General features: G+C 43.3%; 1 protein-coding gene across 5 annotated transcripts in view; it reads left to right on the top strand.

Annotated features, from left to right (window-relative positions):
- OPA1 (OPA1 mitochondrial dynamin like GTPase) overlaps positions 1-19,979 on the top strand; it is a 1,475,337-nt gene that overhangs the window by 582,215 nt on the left and 873,143 nt on the right. For all 5 annotated transcript variants that reach the window (XM_069617417.1, XM_069617415.1, XM_069617414.1 and 2 more), the window contains one exon: positions 1,729-1,859. In XM_069617417.1, the coding sequence (XP_069473518.1) occupies positions 1,729-1,859 (131 nt within the window). The remainder of the gene's footprint in view (positions 1-1,728; positions 1,860-19,979) is intronic.

Below are 19,979 nucleotides of genomic sequence, written 5' to 3'. Positions count from 1 at the left end.
TATTTATTATTTGTCCTCCTCACTTATATGGTGTTCTGTTCTCTGCCCCTCCTTTTCTCTCTGTACAAGTCTCCTTTTCTAAATTTGGATTTTTTTTTTCTTTGGCGATATGCAGCTCTTCACCTGCTTTTTATGATTTTTCAGACACTCTTCATACTACTAGTTCTGCATGTCTGACCACAATCCAACAATGGATGTCTTATCGCTTTCCTCATGTGAATCCATCCAAAACTGAGGCTCTTTTCTTTCCTGCTTCCTCCATTCTTTCTCCTACTGTTTCTGCTCTTTTCCTCCTGCGCTATTGCCTTTTTCTGACTTGGCTCGTAATCCAGGCATGACTATTGATTCCTCTCCCTTTCTCAGCATATTAACTCTTGTGCCCAGAGTTGTGGTTCCATCTCTCTAAGATCCGTAAGATTCACACTTTCTTTGTCTGCTTCTGCAAACCTTCATTTATCCTTGCCTTTTCTACTGTTCTTCTCTTCTGTTTGGTCTCCCTGCCGATCAGCTCGCCCCACTTTGATCTCTCTACCATCTTTCAATTCAGACTTTGCTTTCTCTTCCCCCACATTCTTCTATTTTTGAATCCTGTCTCCTCTTTAATTTCTTATACTTTGCATTCAAACCTCTCCAGGGTCTTGCGCCACCTTAATTGTTTTCTCTTATTTCCTTCTACTTACCGTACCCACCTTGCCCCCCGGTCTCTCCTTCTCAGTCTTCATTTCTTCTTAGAGTGCCAAAGCCACCTTGTGCTTCCTCCCAGGTTTCGATCCTTCACTCTTCCTGCCCCAAAGTATTGGAACTCTTCCTCTTTCAATTCGTTCTTCTCCTTTTACCTGTCTTCCGCTCTCGACTTACATATATTTTCCTGTCTTCATAATTCCAAAAGTTTGTTATTGTTCTTCATTTACAACCAATCGTATTCCGTCTTTCCTTCTGTTGAGCGCTAAGACATAAGCCCTCGATAATAAGTAAAAATGCATAATACAAATACAATACCACCAGGGAGTGGGGCACCCAGAATTTAGGAGTAGGTTGGGTCTTAAATGACCATTACTGTTTTATACATGCAATGTGCTTTTACTATGTTATGCTTGGCCTTTAGAACCTATTTGACCTAATGCTCTGTAATAAAGTGTATATTTTTCTGTATACCAGTGTGGGTGTGTGGAATTCACCACCCGTATTCCTTTCTCCCTTGTTAAGCCTGACTACCAGTGGTGTACCGAGCACGTGGGTGGAGGAGGCAGCGTGTCCTCTCCACCCCCCATCCGTGGTTCTTTTAATAGCCAGACCGGGACATTTTGCGTCTGGTCTAGTGTATAAATTGCTTCGGACATACAAAAGCATGTTGAAGCTATATGGAACATTAAACAAACCAGTCTGAAAACAGCAATTTTGTAGAAAGTAAAGGGCAGAGGTCTTTTGGGCGCAGAAGTAGTATATTTTATGGCTGAATTGGAGTCCATTTAGAATAGCGTCCTGACAACATTCACATCATGAAGTCTGTAAAAGCCTCTGAGGGACTATACAACCGTGTCTCTTCTTGAAACCAGTAGGCAATGAATCCTACTCACCTTTTACAGCCTCTTAGATATGGAATAAATACAATATTTAATGTTTTAATTGAGATGTACCATACAGTTGTGCTTTTTCACCTGTTGAATCTGTGTGCAGCCTCTTGCTATTCTTGGCGCTCTCCATGAACTTTCTGACACTGTCTTTAAGATGGCTCGGTGGATGCGGAGCGCAGCATCGTTACGGACCTAGTCAGCCAGATGGACCCTCAGGGCAAGAGGACGATATTTGTGTTGACAAAAGTGGACCTAGCAGAGAAAAACGTAGCAAGTCCTAACAGGGTGAGTGTGTCTCTTCCCCCTCATCCCTGACTTTAAACGGAGTTTGAAACCATTTGAATGGTCTTTTTTAAATGGGAGTGGTGCAATGATTATTTATTACTGTCAATACATAGTTGCAAGATTGTGGTTTGCTGGTGAAGCAGTTATTCCAAATCCAGTAAAGCAAAGGTGTTTCTCCAGCACTCAACTGCCAAAGTTGTGACCTCAGGGTGCTTTTGTGCACCTAACTGGGGCTTCCAGTGCACTGTACTGTAGTAATTTATTGCATTTACAATGACCGTTGAATTACTACACTAATCACCTGTCCGAAGACTGTCCAGTAATTTTAGCACTAGGCTAAAGGCAGAAGACATTTTGGGTTGTGGTGTTACTGTGTGCCAAATATGTGGCTAGTTTAGTTGCATAAGAGTTCCGAATGGAGCCTAAGGCCAGAGAGAGATTAGATGACAGTGCACATGGAAGAGGAATGGGAAGTTGGATGGTGGTGTGCTTTTTACCCAGGCAATTGTTTGCAGAGTCCTTGACAGTGGTATTAAACCATGTGTAGGAAGACAACATAGAATGGGTTTGATTTAGTCGTGCACAAAAAGGAAAAAGACCATAGGAGGATCATTCGAGATATTAGGAAGAGGATTCCAGACGTTTCCCTCTTAAAATGCTCTGTTAGGAAAGAAAAGCAATCCCTATGAAATGTGTTTAAACCCCACATGTATGAACTAATGCAACAGGATGCAGAGAGGATGCTCGCAATTATTGGGAGCAAAAAGAGAAAAATAATAGTCGAATGGCAGTCTAGAGCGCTTGATTTAACACACCTGCCAGTTCCATGAGTATGGTCGCTCGTAAACTGTTGACTTCTGCTGAATACCTCGGTGGATGAAGTACAGACCACTCCCATATCAGAAGGGAGGGGTGTGGGTTCAATATTCTTCTGCACTATTTGGCCAGAATGAGGCTGTATTAGATTTCCCTGTGGATGTCCTAGACTCACAATGTTATCATGCAGTAGAGAATATTGAGAATTTTATTATTAGTAGGATTAGTAGCTCAAGGGGCAGGTGGACCAAATCAATTGTCAAACAGGACTTTTAAACAATTCCCTGAAATGTGGTCATCTAATCTTTTTTTGTTATTTAAAGGTATTATCTTTAACAGAAAAATGCTTGTTATACCAATGTTCAAGAAGGGTTATAGGATGTGTGCCATGCATTATCACCCTATTACCCTGATTAGTGCTGATCGTAAGGTTTTCTCAGTTCTGATCCTGGAAAACTTTGAATTGGGTGCAGGAAAAAGGAATTCTCAGTCAGGTTGCCTACTGAGGATGGCTTGTCGGTAAAAATGCTACCCTACAGGTTCTGTTTTTTTCAATCTTTCCTCAGCCTTTGATTTAGTGGATTTGAAATTGTTATGGTTAAAGCTACGTAGGTGGGGAATCCGTAATGGTTTACTTGGCACTCTTATTTCTCCAGCATGGGGTCTGGCATGGATTCACATTCTCGTGAATATTCCCCTGTTGTCAGGCTGGGAATCCTCAGTAAAAGAAAAAAGTGTATTGCTATAAACCAATCACTGAGCTCTGGGTCATACTGCCCCCAGCCAAAGACTGCCCTCTCCCTAAGCTCCTCCTCTGGCAGCCATCTTCGAATATTTTACTGCACGTTGAAGTGTTTGGAGTCCTTGCATTTTTCTCTTCGAGCTTTCTGTGTTTTTCTCGCTTTTTTCAGTAGAAAAACTGTTTTGTTAAAATCGAGTCTGTGTGCTCCATAGTTTATCCATCCGATTAACGGGGAACCATTTTTTGGCATCTTTCATCGCCCCTCAAGGGCATAATTTGTCGAGTGTTTTCTTCTTGGAAGTTTCCAGAAGGCCATTAGGCCTACACCGCACGGCATCATGTCGGAGGACGACAACGGTGCTTCCCTCTTCAAACTCTGCACCAGTTGCGGCTTGCAGAATGTTTTCATGGACGACAAGCATTCCTAGTGCCTGTATTGTCTACACCCGACGCACAAGGAAGATTGTGAGATCTGCCGTGGCTCCTCCAAGCGCACGATGAAGGACCAGCATGTCCGACTGGCGACGTGGCTCAAGGCCTCTACCCTGTGTGGTCCGCAGGGGCATGCCTCATCCGGATCCAGCCTATCAGAGCGGGCTTCTAAGTCTGTGATGTCATCTTTGATGTCCTAGGTGTTAGTCTTAGCAGTACACAGTGGTGGCGCGTGTTATGGTTGCTTAGCTTACCATAACTGGCAAATTTCTGGGGTTTCTCGGTTTTACTTCGAACCATAACATCCCTTTAAGAGTTTTTTTTTAATTTATTTTTTACTGAATTTCATAGGTTTTTAGAAGTGGAACTTAACCATAATGTCCCTTTTTTAGCAACGTTTTTTTTCAGGGAATATAGATAATGTAAATATTATAAATGTTTACTAAGACTCCCTTAGCTTACATACATATAACATAGAAAATACTAAACCCCCGGACACGCTATTAATTTTGATACCCGCGGACCGCTCGCATGTCCGCGGTCACCATCAAGACTGCAAAATCTCAGGAGGTATCTTACATTATTGTATCATACAATAATTACACCAAACATGTTCAAAAAGCACCACATAAATACATTACATTCAATAACAAATAAGTGCAAACTGTATATGTAACACACCAACCTTCCAATTACATAACATTTGCAACATAATGCAATATACCAAAACAAGATAATTATGCCTCCAACAGAATTACCTCACACAAACTGCACAGCAAAAATCAGCAGCACACGTACGCAGCAGTAACACCAAAACGTAGCAACAAACTAGTGAGTAGACAACATTTATTTTATATATTTGTACATTTTCTGTATTGGGTACAGTAAAAATGATATATTTCTTTTTACACAGAAATGTCTGCTACTTTGGAATGGCTGGAAGAAAATATTCCTTGTGATGAAATAAGTGAAAACATTGATGCTAATGGAAGCCACTACACTTCTGTATATAAACAAATTATTACCCATTATGTGTACTTAGCAATTATTTTTTTAAACACACCATACAGACATTAAAAATAATACAGAAACAGACGTTAGAAAATCATCTGCAGCGAATGCAGCAAAAAATGGATCTATTAAAGGAATAGTGCACTCAGAAATATTATTTTCCCAAGTGTTCGGGCATGTGCTTCTAAGCATACGTTGATCGATCGTACAAACATTTCCTATGCACATACGGGCCCGTGGCGATCGTCCCAAAAAACATCACTGTGATCCACCTGTTCACGTGTATCTGTAGCTGACGGTTAAAAAAACAGTCAGTTGGTATCTGGAATCCATGACAATCTCAGAAAGCCAAGATGTAGCTGTTTTAAAAATAAAAGAACAGAAATGTGTCTCAGTAGCCAATCTTTACTACAGTTTACAATTTAACCATTAATTTGGCCCCCTGTTACAACTATTGATAAACACGAATGTGAAACAATGTGAACTCAGACAAAACAACGTGCAAAGTCTCTTCAGTTTGCTTTAGAAGTTACTCTATGGACTAGGGTAAGCTCCAAATGGGATGCTGAGGCTAATGCTGCAATCAGGGAGCAAGATAAAACCAACAACAACACATAGACGGAATTTTAATTAAATATTAGCATTGATTTACGCGTTTGTGCAACCTGGGGGCAACCCACTACTGGACTACACGCATCTTGATGCTGCACTGCCCATGTGCCCAGAAACAAAACAAACTACACACAGGTTGTAATTGCGTGTCGTTGCAATATGCCACACACAAAAAACAATACAATGTAACCCACCAATAATGTCACCGAATGATAATTTGCCTAGTTCGTGTATAAAATCGTCCAAATTAAACTTGCATAATATTCGGCATTTCCATTCTATCGGCGTAATGCAGAGACTCCGTTCAGTTCAACGGATTTTCATAAAATGAAATTACATGTTCCTTTGTCCAATTTTTTTAATGGTGAACATTAGCATATTTGAAAGTCTTACATCCCTCTCTTCATGCATTCTTTTCTAATCCTCCCTTTGGTTCAAGGTCGAAAAACAATTGAACCTTATACTTTTTACCATGCGTGGGTTTCTCAGCTAGGAAACAAAAAATCAACAGCACTGACCTTCACTCAGAATGGGACCCGATAGCCCTTCAGACCACAGTGGCAGCACAAATATTTTTGGAAAACATAGGAATTGTTTGCTACCATTCACCAAATGCGGGCGACATTTCTACGGATTTATTTTGTTCCTCTGGAGAACTTCACACTCTTCCCAGTGACTCCCACAGTCAGGCCACACCTAATCACATGGCAAATCACATAAATATTTTGAAAAGGAGCAAGTCTTGTGCCCTGACAAAAAATGGTTGTATGAGAATGTCTGAGCAAACGCTGCTTCAACCCCCTCCGGCCACGCCGCAGAGCCTGACCCCAATCACCAAAGTGATATATTAGTGGCCTATAATTTGCACATGTGTATTTGTACTATCCCAATTTCAGTCACTAGCGAGATGAACGGTATGGGTGTCTTGCCACCTTACAAATACAAACGCATAGTAAATACATTAATAGTAATGCTTTCACGTTAGAATGCAGATGGTACCAAAAACGGCTGCAAGCTAACTGGATTTACACATGGTAAACTATCACTTGGTAAAAAAACCTTCACAACAGTAGGTATAATCTACCAAGCAGCACCCACAACCAATACACGTCACTGCACTGCATATATAGAATAAAAGTGTGGATGAGTCAAATATGATACCAAGGTCTGCGATCTACCTCAATAAACCGCACCCTACATCTTCTTTCCACCTGCTGAGGACAAAAAACAAAACTATTGTCCCATATTGCCCTAGGTACTAAACCAGAAAAAATAACCTTGTCATTTGGAGGTATTTTCATTACTGCCTGAACCAAATATTCCAAATCTGCCAACAAAGTAGGGGCACTGACATACCCCAAATACAAAGCACCACAGTGCAAAACTACATGTGCAATGTTGACCCTGCCCATATCTCCACAAACTTAAACAATTCCCTGCACATTAAAACCAGACACAGTGCTCCACACCACCTCCACTCCTTTAACATCAAAATTGTTTGCCACATTCCTACATTTAGCATACTACTCCAAACCATGCACAAACATATCTCCAACTACCAACAACCTGACTTTCTCCACCTCTGCCATCTTCTCTACACACAGCCTCTTTCAACACAAATCCACAACCTCAACATCTGATTGGATGATCCCTACAGTCCCCTTTACATGCTGTATTTGCTGGGAAACACCAGCTGCGGCACGCCCTGCCCGCGGACACCCGCGATGTCCGAAGAGCACGTAACACTGGGGCAGCCCTTCTACCCTTTCCACTTCACTTTCTGCACCATTTCCTAATTGGCTACTGTTAAACAGTCACACAATCATCCACCAATCGCATCCAAATACTCTACATCTAACTCTATCAACAGACATCAGCACTTTAGATGTACTATTGATAACGCTCAGTACAATTCCACTGTCACTGCAACAGACCTACAGCAACACCTACTATAAAACTGGCCAATATTTCTACTTGCAGATTCATGCACATCCACATGCATGAACGCAGACTACAGGTATGAATATTTTCTACACAGTACATGCACAGCTCTTCTAAGAATACATATAAACCGAGTAACTGCCACTTACCCCGTATAAACTGTAAAATGACCTTACTGTCATTTATCCCATCTGCTATGATGAAGTGTCAATTGCAAACCTGTCCCCTCTCCAAATTTTTGTTTACTCACACAGCTATGTAAAAATGTTTTATTTCATATTAAAAAATGGCAGAAATAACAGTATCATTATGAAAAAGACTGTCCAGTGTGTTATAAAATTACACACAGCCAAGATGAGTACATGCATCTTCATTCAAGAACACACACAGACAATATCATTACAAAGGCTCCCAGCTCAAACAACTCCACTGCCCCTATATGAAATCCTACTCCTTTATTTCCGACACCTTCACAAATGCATACATTGCATGCTTTTCTGTACCATCTCTGCCATTTACCCTGTACAAATAGCAGAAAATGCATATGATTATTTCTTCTACCTCTTAGCATCCAATAACATAACATTAAAAAAACAAGTGTGCTCTATACGTTTACTATTATACTCATTTGTAAAACATATTCAACTAACAGATTCTAAATAAAATATACATGATGCACATAGGCAATGAAAGTGCATATGCATACTATGCTCAGTTGTAAGAAAACACTACTACAAAAACAAAAAAAACAATGTCTACATTAACAAAAGTGCTATAAAAGCACATATTCACTAACTTCTTTATTTTACAATTGCAGTGAAGACCACTCTCCAGAAAAGCAGCAGCGTCTGAAGTACAAACAAGAACTTCGAAGAAACCTACTCTTTCCATACAAAAAAGTACAATTCTAATATAATGTTCTGTTACTCAAACACACTAGCATTTTACTGTTGTAGAACAAAGTGTATTAACCCTTTACCATTAGATGTACTTTTAGCGCTTTCCCTTACCAGTTGCATACTTTATATTATCATCTGAAGCCTAGTATAGTAACACACACATACAATAATAACCTTCCCAACTTGATATAGCTGCCCATTGCACAATCACACACCTCCACAATCATCCTTACCATCATACTCAGACACACTTGCACAAAGCATGCATACACGGCACAACAGCCCAACCCACACTTTTTTTTTCTCCAACAAACCCCAAAGAATGCCTACCAAAAAGCAACTCCGTAGAAAGCACCACAGAAGTAGAGCAAACCAAAATAAGTGTCCAAAATAATCATCCATCTCTACCAGATTTTGTACAAAAACTTCAAACAAAATGGCTAATAGTCATTACGCAAAACAAAAAAAGCTTCCAGTACATAAACTTTCCTTCTTATATCAAAATGTAAAACGAAACAAAAAGTTATTACCAAGACTTCAGCTATCACTACTGCTAACGCTGCACCTATGAATCTTGCTATAGTAGCAACTAACATACCAAAAAAAATATTTCACAAAAAATGTTCTGCCACAGACTCCTTCAGAACCTTATAAAAACAGCATAGAAATCATGGACAACCCTAAAGCCTCAGTAGAAAAGTAATCCTAAAAGCTCCTTCTCAAAAGCAAGTTATTTATTTAATTTTTTAAACAGAATGCAACTACTAAATTACAAAAAACACTTCTCAATAATCTGAATATCAACAAAAATCGCTCCTTAAACATCTGTGGAGGTGAATGGAGTCACACCACAAGCACAGAACCATATTTTAATGAAGAAGCATATAAACAAAAGCAAACAAACCCAATTGCCATACCTAGCAGTGGACGAGGGTATGAAAAACTTAACACCATTATGAAACAAGAAACTCTGCTCACACAAATATTCACAGAAAACTCAGTATCACCTCTCCATTCTAATAAACCAAAACGTCCAGTCTACAAATGGCCGTGCACATCAATGTGTAACATTGCCAAAAAATCTTTCCAATCTTTACACCACTTCCTCAATCAGTATGTAAAAAGCAAAGACAAAATCAAAACTAAACTACTACAAAATATGGATGCCTGTCCAGTGCACAAATACACAGGAATACAAGGACATTCATTAGCCTGCATTTCAGGACCTATTTCCAAAAGCATGTTCCATCATATCAAAATGATATCAACACAACATAGAGGACCATGAAGATTCCAAATGGTTCCTATTAGCTCTCTAACTTATAGCAGAAAACAAATATGAAATTACTGACCCCTTAATACTTTGCAGTTACTGCACTGCAAAACCTGACAACAACCAAACACCTTCACATGCAATCACAAATAACTTGGAATTATACCCACTACCAAAACCCCTGCAACAACTAAATTTATAGGAGAGCATCATAATTCAAACAGTGTATCCACTTCAAGCAATAATACGCCTTCAACAAAAACGGCAAAATTACCTCATTCTAAATTAGTGAAAGGCATTTGTGGCAAAGTAGTTTATTTACCATTTAGATCTCAAAGAAAATGTACACACATACACCACAATCGAAAATATTTAGTTCCAAAGGTATCCTATAACACAGTCCTATTACAAACTCTACAATCTTAACTGCATGGCCTAGCCAAAACTTCACATACAAACTGTACAAATGAAACGGTACACAAACGTTTGGGTTCTGCAAATTTGATGGGTGTTTGATTCTATGGGTGTGTATTGCTGCAGTGGTTGTGGCCAGGGCCTAGACTCTAGGCCCTGGCCACAACCACCGCAGCATTATACACCTATGCTACCAAACATTTTGACTGTGGTATATGGGCTGCTTATAGGGGATATTAATTACAATCAATCCTCTACTAACAACCCAAAACCAACATCATACTAAAGTAGTGCATTTATTATGTCCTCGGAAAGCCACGAAGACCGCAGACATGGCGAACGCATCAGGGGCACCTGCCACCTAAACAAATACAGTATTTGACCCATCTCTTACTCCCTAACCCTCACCTAGCACTTCTGCACACCAACACACTCCCCAAAATTGCATTTTGCCTCTGTTCGATCCAAGATGGTGGGCGCATCGAAACAATGTGACGCACCTCAGGCCACCACCCAGCCAATCGGCGAACACGTTGCGTGTCCGTGGACATGATGCAAGCCGGTTAGCCAATCGGTATCCTGTCTGCAGAGCGAACAGGTAAGTGCATCCGCGGAGCGGACACCGATATCACTAATTTTTTTGCCTTACCTTTTGGCCATTTAAAAAAAAGACTGGATGGATTTACACCAAATTAACAAAAGTACGCTTTCGGAAGTAAGCCGCCGCTTCTGCCGCAATTTGGTGGAAATCCGTCCAGCGGTTTGAGCTGTAGGCGTGCGCAAAGTTTTCCCATTATGTCTATGGGGAAAAAATAATTTTGTGCCCCCCCCACCCTATAACTTTGCCCCTCCCTGGCCGCTAAAGGATCAAAGGCACAAACTATGTCCACAACCTATAATGGAATGAAACAGGCAGTGCAGATAGTCTTTAGTCCCCTTCAACATTAAATACACACCTAACTACGAGGCAGTCCAAGCCCTAAGACGAGAGGAGCCTTATGCTCAATAATACATGCAAGTGCACGTGGTTGTTCCAATGGGTAAAACGGGGTCTCTTCAGGGGTCTCTAGCAGCTCAGGGAGGTGGGTGAGGCGATGAAGAATTGATTACCACTATTGGAGGAGGGGCCCCCACTTGAAGGCAGAGGTGATTCCAAGGTTTGGGAATAGTTTGCTACTTTGTACTAGCAGTGGAGAGGAGAGGGGCCCCCAGGGGCCACTCGTGTGTAAAAATGGATGAGGCGCTAGGGGCCACCGGTTAGGTTTGTGATTACTCACCGATCCCCAGCACACTCCGTACCAAACTTTGCCAGTCGAGTCCACTTCGGTTGCAGGTCCAAATGCTTCAATATGACAACTCTGTGGCTTTCAGCGATGAAGATACAGCGATGATTCCCAAACGGGACAGTGGCGCTTTCTCCGCTCCTGGTGGATGGATCAGGCCAGTTGCACTGCAGCAGGCTTCAGGGGCAAGAGGGCCACAGGGATTGTCACCACAGCTGGGCGACACAGTAACCACGTGTGCTCCGGTCCTGCCACACTCGTCTCACTTCAGACCTGGGAATGCCAAGTGCATGAAATTCAGTGTGAGCGTACCGTGGACACAGAGCTAGCAGTATATCAAGTTTTGAGGGCCTCCTCAAAACGGCAGCGGAGATGGAGCAAAGGTCCTTCGTACGCTGGTCAGCCCACTGATTGGTCCACGGACGCTTCCGAGAAGGCTTACTTGCAGGTTTTGTTGAAGGTGCTGAGAATAGTTGGTCCCAGAAGTGTCTTCGCAGACCACCTAGTATGACCAGATGCAGAGGGGTCCCACGAGACGACAGCGGGCTCAGGGTGCCAAACCTTCCAGCGGTTCCTCGAATTGGCTTCTTAGCTTCAGGATACTTGGATCCTATCCTTCATTCAGTGAGAACTCCAGAGATCGACATGGTATGGCTGTTTGGGGGCTTCTCTTATCCAGAATCTCCTTTGCGCCAAAACGAAGAGGACCCAATGGCAGATCTGCTCACATACAGGCATACCATTCATGGACCAATCACGGACCACGGTGGTCCCTGGCATTCACAGCACTCCAGACTCTCTGGCACCCAGGATGTGTATTGGGAAAAGACATCCCAGCCCACATCCTGGAAGCATACTCGAAAGGCATGCAGAGGCCCGTGAAAATGACTGCAGGGAGGTCCTCGCCAAGGCGTCATTAACTCTGAAGTGTTACGAGCACAAATAGAAGCATTTCACGACTTGGTGCTGGTCGCAGAAGATTAACCCTGTCACGGCCCCTCAGATACTTCTGTACTTGTTGACGTTGGCTAAGTTAGGGTTGACGCACGCCTCCATCAAGGTACATCGGGCGGCTATCTCTCGCTACACCAGGTCTCTGGGACGGTCTTCTCTTTGGTCGCACCATCTAGTAAGGAGTTGGTCAAAGGACTATTCCGTTCGTTCCCGCCGGTGAAGGCTCCTGCCCCAGCGTGGGAACTCATTGTGATACTGATTAGGCTCATGGGTGCCCCATTTGAGCCGATGCATCAGGTTCCGCTTAAGTTCCTGTCTTGGAAGACAGCGTTCCTCATGTCCATCACCTCTGCCAGAAGAGTAGGTGAGATCCAGGCCCTGTCTTGCAAACGGCCTTACTTGACTTTCCACGAGACGAAGGTAGTGCTACAAACGCACCCTCCTTTATGCCCAACATTCTGTTGGATTTTAATTTCAACAAGCCCTTGGTGTTACCTGTGCTTTATCCGACGACTTAGTCGCCGGCTGAGAGGACTTTGCACTTGCAGGATGTGGCTCGAGCGCTGAAGTTTTATGTAGTCCGCACAAAGAGTTTTCGGAAGACTTCTCAGCTTTTTGTGAACTTTGGTCCTGTAAGCCATGGGTAGGCCTTGTCCAAGGCTTCCATGTCCAGGTGACTCTCCGGCTACATCACTCATTGTCATCGGTTGGCCAACCAGTGGATGCCTGGCCGTCTGAGAGCCCATTCTACTAGAGCGATTGCTGCAACGACGGCGTTCCTGTCTCGTGTTCCCCTGCTGGACATCTGCAGGGCTGCTACGTGGAGGTCTACGCATACCTTCACAAAATTCTACTGTGTTGACAGGGATTCAAGGGAGGAGTCCAGAGTCGGCCAAGTAGTGCTGCGCAACCTGTTCGCTTGAAGGTGAGTCTGGTGAGGAGGTAGTGTGGTTGTGTATGTATGTACTGCTATGTATTCTTTATTCATGAGCATATGAATCCATGCCAGACCCCATGCTGGAGAAGGAACAAGTTACTTACTTTCAAGCATGGGTCTGGCATGGATTCACATGTGAGCCCTCTCTCCGGGTCTTCTTGGTCTTACTGCCACTTTATGTGCTACCAAATCTGAAGATGGCTGCCATAGGAGGGTCTTAGGGAGAGGGCAGTCATTGGCTGACGGCAGTATGACCCAGAGCTGGTGATTGGTTTATAGGGAAAAACAGTTTATAAACCAAAGTGAAACTTTTTTCTTTTACCGAGGATCCCCAGCCTGATGACAGAGGAATATTCATGAGCATGTGAATCCATGCCAGACCCATGCTGGAGAACAACAGTTGCAGGTAAGTAACTTGTTCCTTCTTTACACTCTGAGATTAGGATTCAAGTCTGGCTGAATGAGGGAAATCTTTTCTAGGGAAATTAAGAGTAGTATGGGTTACAACACGGGTGCGTTTTAGCAACCTGTCTTTTTAATCTGTATGTTGCAGACATGCGCGAAGTACTGATTGATTCTGCATTTGTTGTACCAAGAATAGGCGGAATTAGGATATCTTGGCTTGTTTACGCAGACGATTTTGTTCTCCTAGACCAGACTCCCATGGGTTTTGCAACACCGGATAAATGTTTGAAAAATTCATGTGTGCTAATAAACTTAAGCTAAATCCTGCCAAAACAAAGGTTATGAAATGTTGTAGTAAGGACAAGAGAACACAATTTGCATGGCATATTGATAAGGTATGTTTGGATCCACTAAGAGGATGGTATATTTGGGTTCGCCAATATTGGCTAACCCAAAATAATGCATTTTATCAGGAGATTTAGAAAATTCTATTGGCTGGGAAAATGACTATAAATAAGTGGGCTGCAGTTGTGAAATGTTATAATGGAAAAGTAGTCCCTAGAATAACTAATGGGCTGGAGGTAGGTAGGGAATTGGCATATTGTGAATTGCTAATGTGGAAATGTTTTATATTTTTTGCCAAAATGTGTGCCGGTTGCAGCCATTCGTCAGAGTTGGGGTTGCAATCCGTACGAAGTAGGGTGTTATGGGGGCAACTGGCATTATTTGCAAAATTACTATGTTCTCCACCTGGTGCCATATATACAAATATTGGTTAAGAGATTACATCTTTGGGGGAAACCCCGATTAGTGAATGTTGCTGATTACCTGGAACAAGTCCAATTGTTGGATGTAATACAGAAAATGTTGATTATGTGATTCAGGCAAAGTTAAAAAGGCGGTTATATTGAGGGATTGGATAATAACTCGAGAAATGCTTCCTAAAACCTCATTGTATCCTCAGCTAAGTTTAAAACATGAAAGGGTTTGGCTGGTGGAACTTTATTTCGTGAGTTGTCCAAGGTGGAAGGTGCGTAATGATTTTATGAGATTTCGTTTTGCATCTGGGGTAATTTTTTAAACAAAATTACATTTTTTAGGTTCTATAAAAACTGACAATGAAAGACGATTTGAAACATCTACTGTTGGAATGCCTAGAACGGTTAGGTCAATGGATTGCCATGGATTGATGTAGAAAGTCTGCCAATGAGGGAAATGGAGCTCTTATTGCAGCAATTATTACATTTTTAAAGATGCCCTAGATGTGTTGGATGATGAGACATATTTAAATTATTCTTTTTAAATTTGTTAACAGTAATTGATCTTATTTACCAGTGTTCTGTATTTTTTTTTTGTATAATGCACTACACATTGTGTAAAGGCCTAATGTTGGTGTTTTATATTTCCTTTTCTATACAGATAATTATTCTTTATGCAGAAAGTTTTATAATTGTTTCTATTTGTAAAGGTTTGTTCGAAACTGTATACAATAAATAAAATAAATACTAAAAACAATTGTCAGCTCGACTTTCTTCCGTTAAACCAGCAATACCATATTATTTAACTGGGTGTCCTTGTCCAGTTTGCATGGAAGGGACGGACTGGCTCTTCCAATAGGCTTGGATCATTGGGCCAAGGCGGAGGACGTTTATGCTGTTGGCTAGAATATGGGCAATGGCTTGCATTGGCAGGGAGGGAAATTGCTGAAGAATACCCTTCTTGCTGGGTCACATCTCTACGCCAGAGGCAATCACTAGATCAGACTGGGCATATGTCTGGTTTCTTAGTAATGATAGTACTATATTGCACCTTCCCTTCCCCCCTGAAGCACTCTTGTGCACCCTCTTCTTAAGGAATCCCGAGCCGACCCCTCCTGTCTGGTTAACTATCGCCCGATCTCCATTACTCCTTTCCTGGGCAAACTCTTGGAGAAGTTGGTCATCTCCCACCTAATCCATCACACTGAATCTGTTGGTTGTCTCCACGACCATCAGTCTGGCTTCAGAGCAGCCAGAAGCACAGAAACTGCTATCCTGAACATCTGTAAAGAGCTGCTCTCTAATCTTGATGCCACTCACCCCTCTGTCCTCATCTTACTCCATCTCCCCTCTGCTTTTGACACGATCAACCATGCTGTCCTGCTCAACCGGCTCTGTGATAACCTTGGTATCACTGATCAGAACCTGGCCTGGCTGACCTCTTTCCTCTCTGACCGACCTTTCCCAGGTCCAAATTGGGTCCTTCCTCTCCACTATCTCAATCTCTACCCTCAGCCACCACCTCTCCCTCTCTCATCCCGGCTTCTCTGTCTGCAATCCAGGAGTGGTGTTTCCTGCTAATGAGCTCTGCCTTAATGCCAGTTCGACCGAGATCCTCCTCATCGGCTCACCTGCACCTTCCTTTCCTGACACACTCTGGCTGCACACTCTGGGCCCTCTTCCTGCTCCCACCTGTGAGGCTAAGAACCTCGGTGCCATCTTGGACTCCACACTCTCCTTCTGTCCTCACATCTTTCACGTCTCTAAGAAGTCAAACTAACGGACGCATTCTTCCTTTCCTCACCTTCCCCCAGAAACTCACTGTCTCCAGAGTTCTGGTTCTCTCTAGGCTAGACTACTGCAACAGCCTCTTTCTAAATCTGCCTGTGTCTACTTTCCGACCTCTACAACTCATGCAGAACAGGACACCACAAAGGTTTTGCATGACCACGCTACAGGAGGTTGTTTGGTAAGAATTAGTTCAGTCACACTGTTGGACTACCTAAGACTTATCGGCTTTGTATTAGGTAACCCACCTTTTGGTGTAAATAGTTATTTATTCAAAATCAGTTTTAAACAAGCATTCTTTAAAAAGGCAATGGATTGTAACGATACGAATAAACTTTGAAATTACTTTCAGAATCAATAAAGCCAGTGACTAATCTTTGGATGTGATCAATACATTTCTCCTACACCCTGAGGGGACATCAATCACATGCATAGTATTTGCATGTATATATCACACTAACATGCTTTGCAGATTCAGAGTTGCAGAAAGGAAAGGTTAAGGGAAGTAAAAAGGTTAGAACAGTTTCTCAGAAAATGTGAGGACAACAGAGTCCTCCAGTGAAATCTAGATGAGCCTTTCCCAGCAGTAACAGTGTTTAACAAGCTACATCCTACGAGGGGATAAGCAATACCAACTTCAATGGATTTAGAAGAGTGACTTTAGGGAGCCAGGACAGCCACAGTCATTTGGACACAGTTTATAGTTTTCGTGCACTTCTTGGATAACAGTCTTGCACAAAGTTAGTCCCGAAAAATCACTTGTAGGGACACAAGCACAAGCTGTTAAGCCTGTGCAAAGGGAGTTGAAATCAACTCGGAAAGTAAGCAGATGCAAGTCTCAAGTGAAACAGCGCAACTTAAGGCAAGAAGGTAAGTACCCCAAGCCCGAAAAGGTACCTCTGGTTAGAAGAAAGGGGTTCAGCTGTATTCCGTCTTTCTACAGCCAAGCAGACCCTGGTTCCTGAGCCTCAGTCGTGGGGACAAGAGGCAGTACTCAGGAAGGTCGTCTGCAGCTATTGGTTTTCTTCCTTTCAGCAGCACTTTGCGGTTTCAGTGCTTCGCAAATAGCACTGATGCAAAACGATGGACACTGTGTCATGAGCCTTGCCCCTGGCCCTCACTGGCAAGTCAGCCTCCAGTTAGGGCCAGGTCAAAGGCCTTAAAACCTCATCCAAGACTCTCTTGGAGTCAGTCCTGGCTCATAACCATCATGAAGACCAACATTAGAATGGGACTATTTACTTGGGACTATTTAACTTGGGGGGGCGGGGGGGTGTTCAGCCAACATGGAGGCGCACACATAGTTCAGTTACAAGGCACTGAGCTATGCGGTCTAGTCTTTTGGGTGTGGCAGACCTGGGACTATTTTACCTGGACTACTTTACCTGAGACTATTTAAACCGCACCCAAACAGCAGAACATGCTTTGCGTTATTCTGCTGTGGGCAGCGTAGCGCTCACCGTGTCCAGTTCTTTGATGCCAGCTTAGCTGAAACCAAGGACCTGCAGAGAGAGAAAGAACACTATGAAACTTACCTGGAACAGTATCCTGTCTTCAATCCATCGCTGACTTCAGTTCCACTCACCTGAAGGTATGAACTCCATCATCCGGCACCGCATGCATCCTGGAATACCATAACCTGGAAAGAGGAGAAAGAAAGACAGCATTAGTAAGCGTTTACTCACGTTTCCTCCCGAATGAAGAAAGCCACTCAATTCTTACCTTGGTAGCCATCTCCTGGTCAGTATCATTGCTGGAACATTACGGCGCTCGGCGAGGAACATCGCAACTTGCAAGGAGAGAAGACACAGGTTAGCAATATAAAAGGTGAAACAGCGCCGCACATCGCGCATTACTCACCGGACAGCATCGCGCACACCGCGCTTGTTAGGCAGAAACCTGTGCAGTTCCCTTAGGGACCACTGCAAAAGATTTAAGACTACAGGTGTTGGCAGTAAACCCACTTGGTAGCAGTCTGCACCACCCAGATTTGCCTGGTAGCTGTGGCTGAGCAGTCAGACTTCCCTCAAGAAGAGTTAGGCAGTATGCAAAGTATACACAATAGGCACTCAGATACAACAATACAAGCAAACACTGACCAGAGCTTTGGTATCAAAGTATATAATTATTTATTTAACAACACACTGTTGAAAACACTCCAGCACTCTTATTGTAATATATTCTAAACACAGTTACTATTATAATATATACACCCCTTTTTCCTTATCGGATAAGTCACTGTAAAACACCACTTATTTTCATACAGAGGTGAGCGCTTAACTAGATGGCACTCCAATAAGTTTGTGAGAAAGGGAGGGAAAAAGACAGAATATGGAAAGGTACACCACTCTAAGATTCAGGAACACTGTTAGCAAGGCAGAAGAGCAAAAGTCACTGGTGAGCCAAAGTCCAAAGGCTGGGCCCACTCTTAGAGAGAGCAGAGCACAAATGCGCCCAAGATCACAGTTACACTAGGCTTAGAAAGTCTTGCAGAGGTTTCAAAAAGAGTTTAGAGAGGCTTAGGAAAGTTTAGCCAGGGTGTCCCAGGCTAACCCAGGTTCGAAAGCCGGGGGCTAAATCTACCCCATACAGTCGGTAGCAAGGGAAGCCAGGCAGGACACGGTACCTTAAGTGGGAAGGATCCTCCAGCGGTGGCAGTGGGTGCAAGTTGCGTCGTCGTCCAGGAGAAGAGAAGATCTCGACTTGGAGGAAAGATGAAGGTCGTTGCACTACCAGGGCAGAAACCAGCCGCTGAGTTTCCGGTTAAAGGTGATACCTTTGTTTCGCGGTCGTGGTAAAATGTGGTATCCCGGTTGCCGGGGTGCTTGGCACAGGCAAGGCGGCCACGAGGTACGTCGGGAAGGCGAAAAGACGGTGAAACTGGTTATCCCCACCAGTCAAAGGAAGAAGACTCTCTGGCGGGAGATCTCCTCTGTCGTTGGGAAAAGTGGTGAGGCGGTCCAGCAGGGCTCCACCGGTGGTGGTGTCGTGGCAGGTCGGCTCATCTTCTCCCTCGTCCGATTCTTAGGTCCTGTGGCGACTTCTGAAGTTCCAGTCCCCAAAGCCCTGCTTTAATGCAGAAAACCCCCATTCACTCAGCCTAGCTGTCACTCAAACATGCTAAGTGGTGAGCCAGCCGGCTCACCACTTGGGTCAATCAGGACGGAGTGCGACTTGAGTTGCCTAGGCAACTCAGTCCAGGGTGCCTAAATTCCCCCCCACCCCTCCTAAGTACCCCAGACAGAGTGGCACCACTTTGGAGGGCTTCTGTGGAGAAGCCCGCCAAAAAGTGGAACAAAGGGCTCGACTTGGGTTGGAGTCACAGAAGAGAACACAAACGCCATTTTAGAATCAAGTTTTGGCAAAAAATACCAACCGGAGAATTAATATTAATTAAATAAACCGGCGGTATGTTCGAGGCTACCGTAAATAATTAAATAAAGGTAGTAGCCTAAAACAATGGGAAATCCCATAGGAAAATATTCGCGGTTGAATATAAAAAGTAGTATCCACTGCCACCAGCCAAAACTCGATCAGGGGGGACGGAGACGTGCCCCCTCGACTAACAGACCCTGGGGCAATTGAATTGCCCCAGCCAGTACGTCCACAATATGATGTACTGGTTCTGTTCAGAATTTGTCTAGTAAAGTCAATGGTGACTTTACATGCCCTGGGAGACAGTAGTCAGTCCCAGGGTATGGAGTCTATACTGGGGGGTCACTATGACACCCCTGTGTTACTGCACTGAGGGTGCTGTGTAACACACATCACAAAAACACATGAAGCCCTATGGGGTAAAAGATCTCGTAGCCCATTAAACACATCTAGATTCAAAGAGACACACTCAAATCATAC

This window comes from Ambystoma mexicanum, chromosome 10 (assembly GCF_040938575.1).
Source record: "Ambystoma mexicanum isolate Mex_15411 chromosome 10, UKY_AmexF1_1, whole genome shotgun sequence".
Lineage (NCBI taxonomy): Eukaryota > Metazoa > Chordata > Amphibia > Caudata > Ambystomatidae > Ambystoma > Ambystoma mexicanum.
The sequence above is the reverse complement of the archived record's forward strand: the minus strand, read 5'-3'. Positions and strand labels throughout refer to the sequence as shown.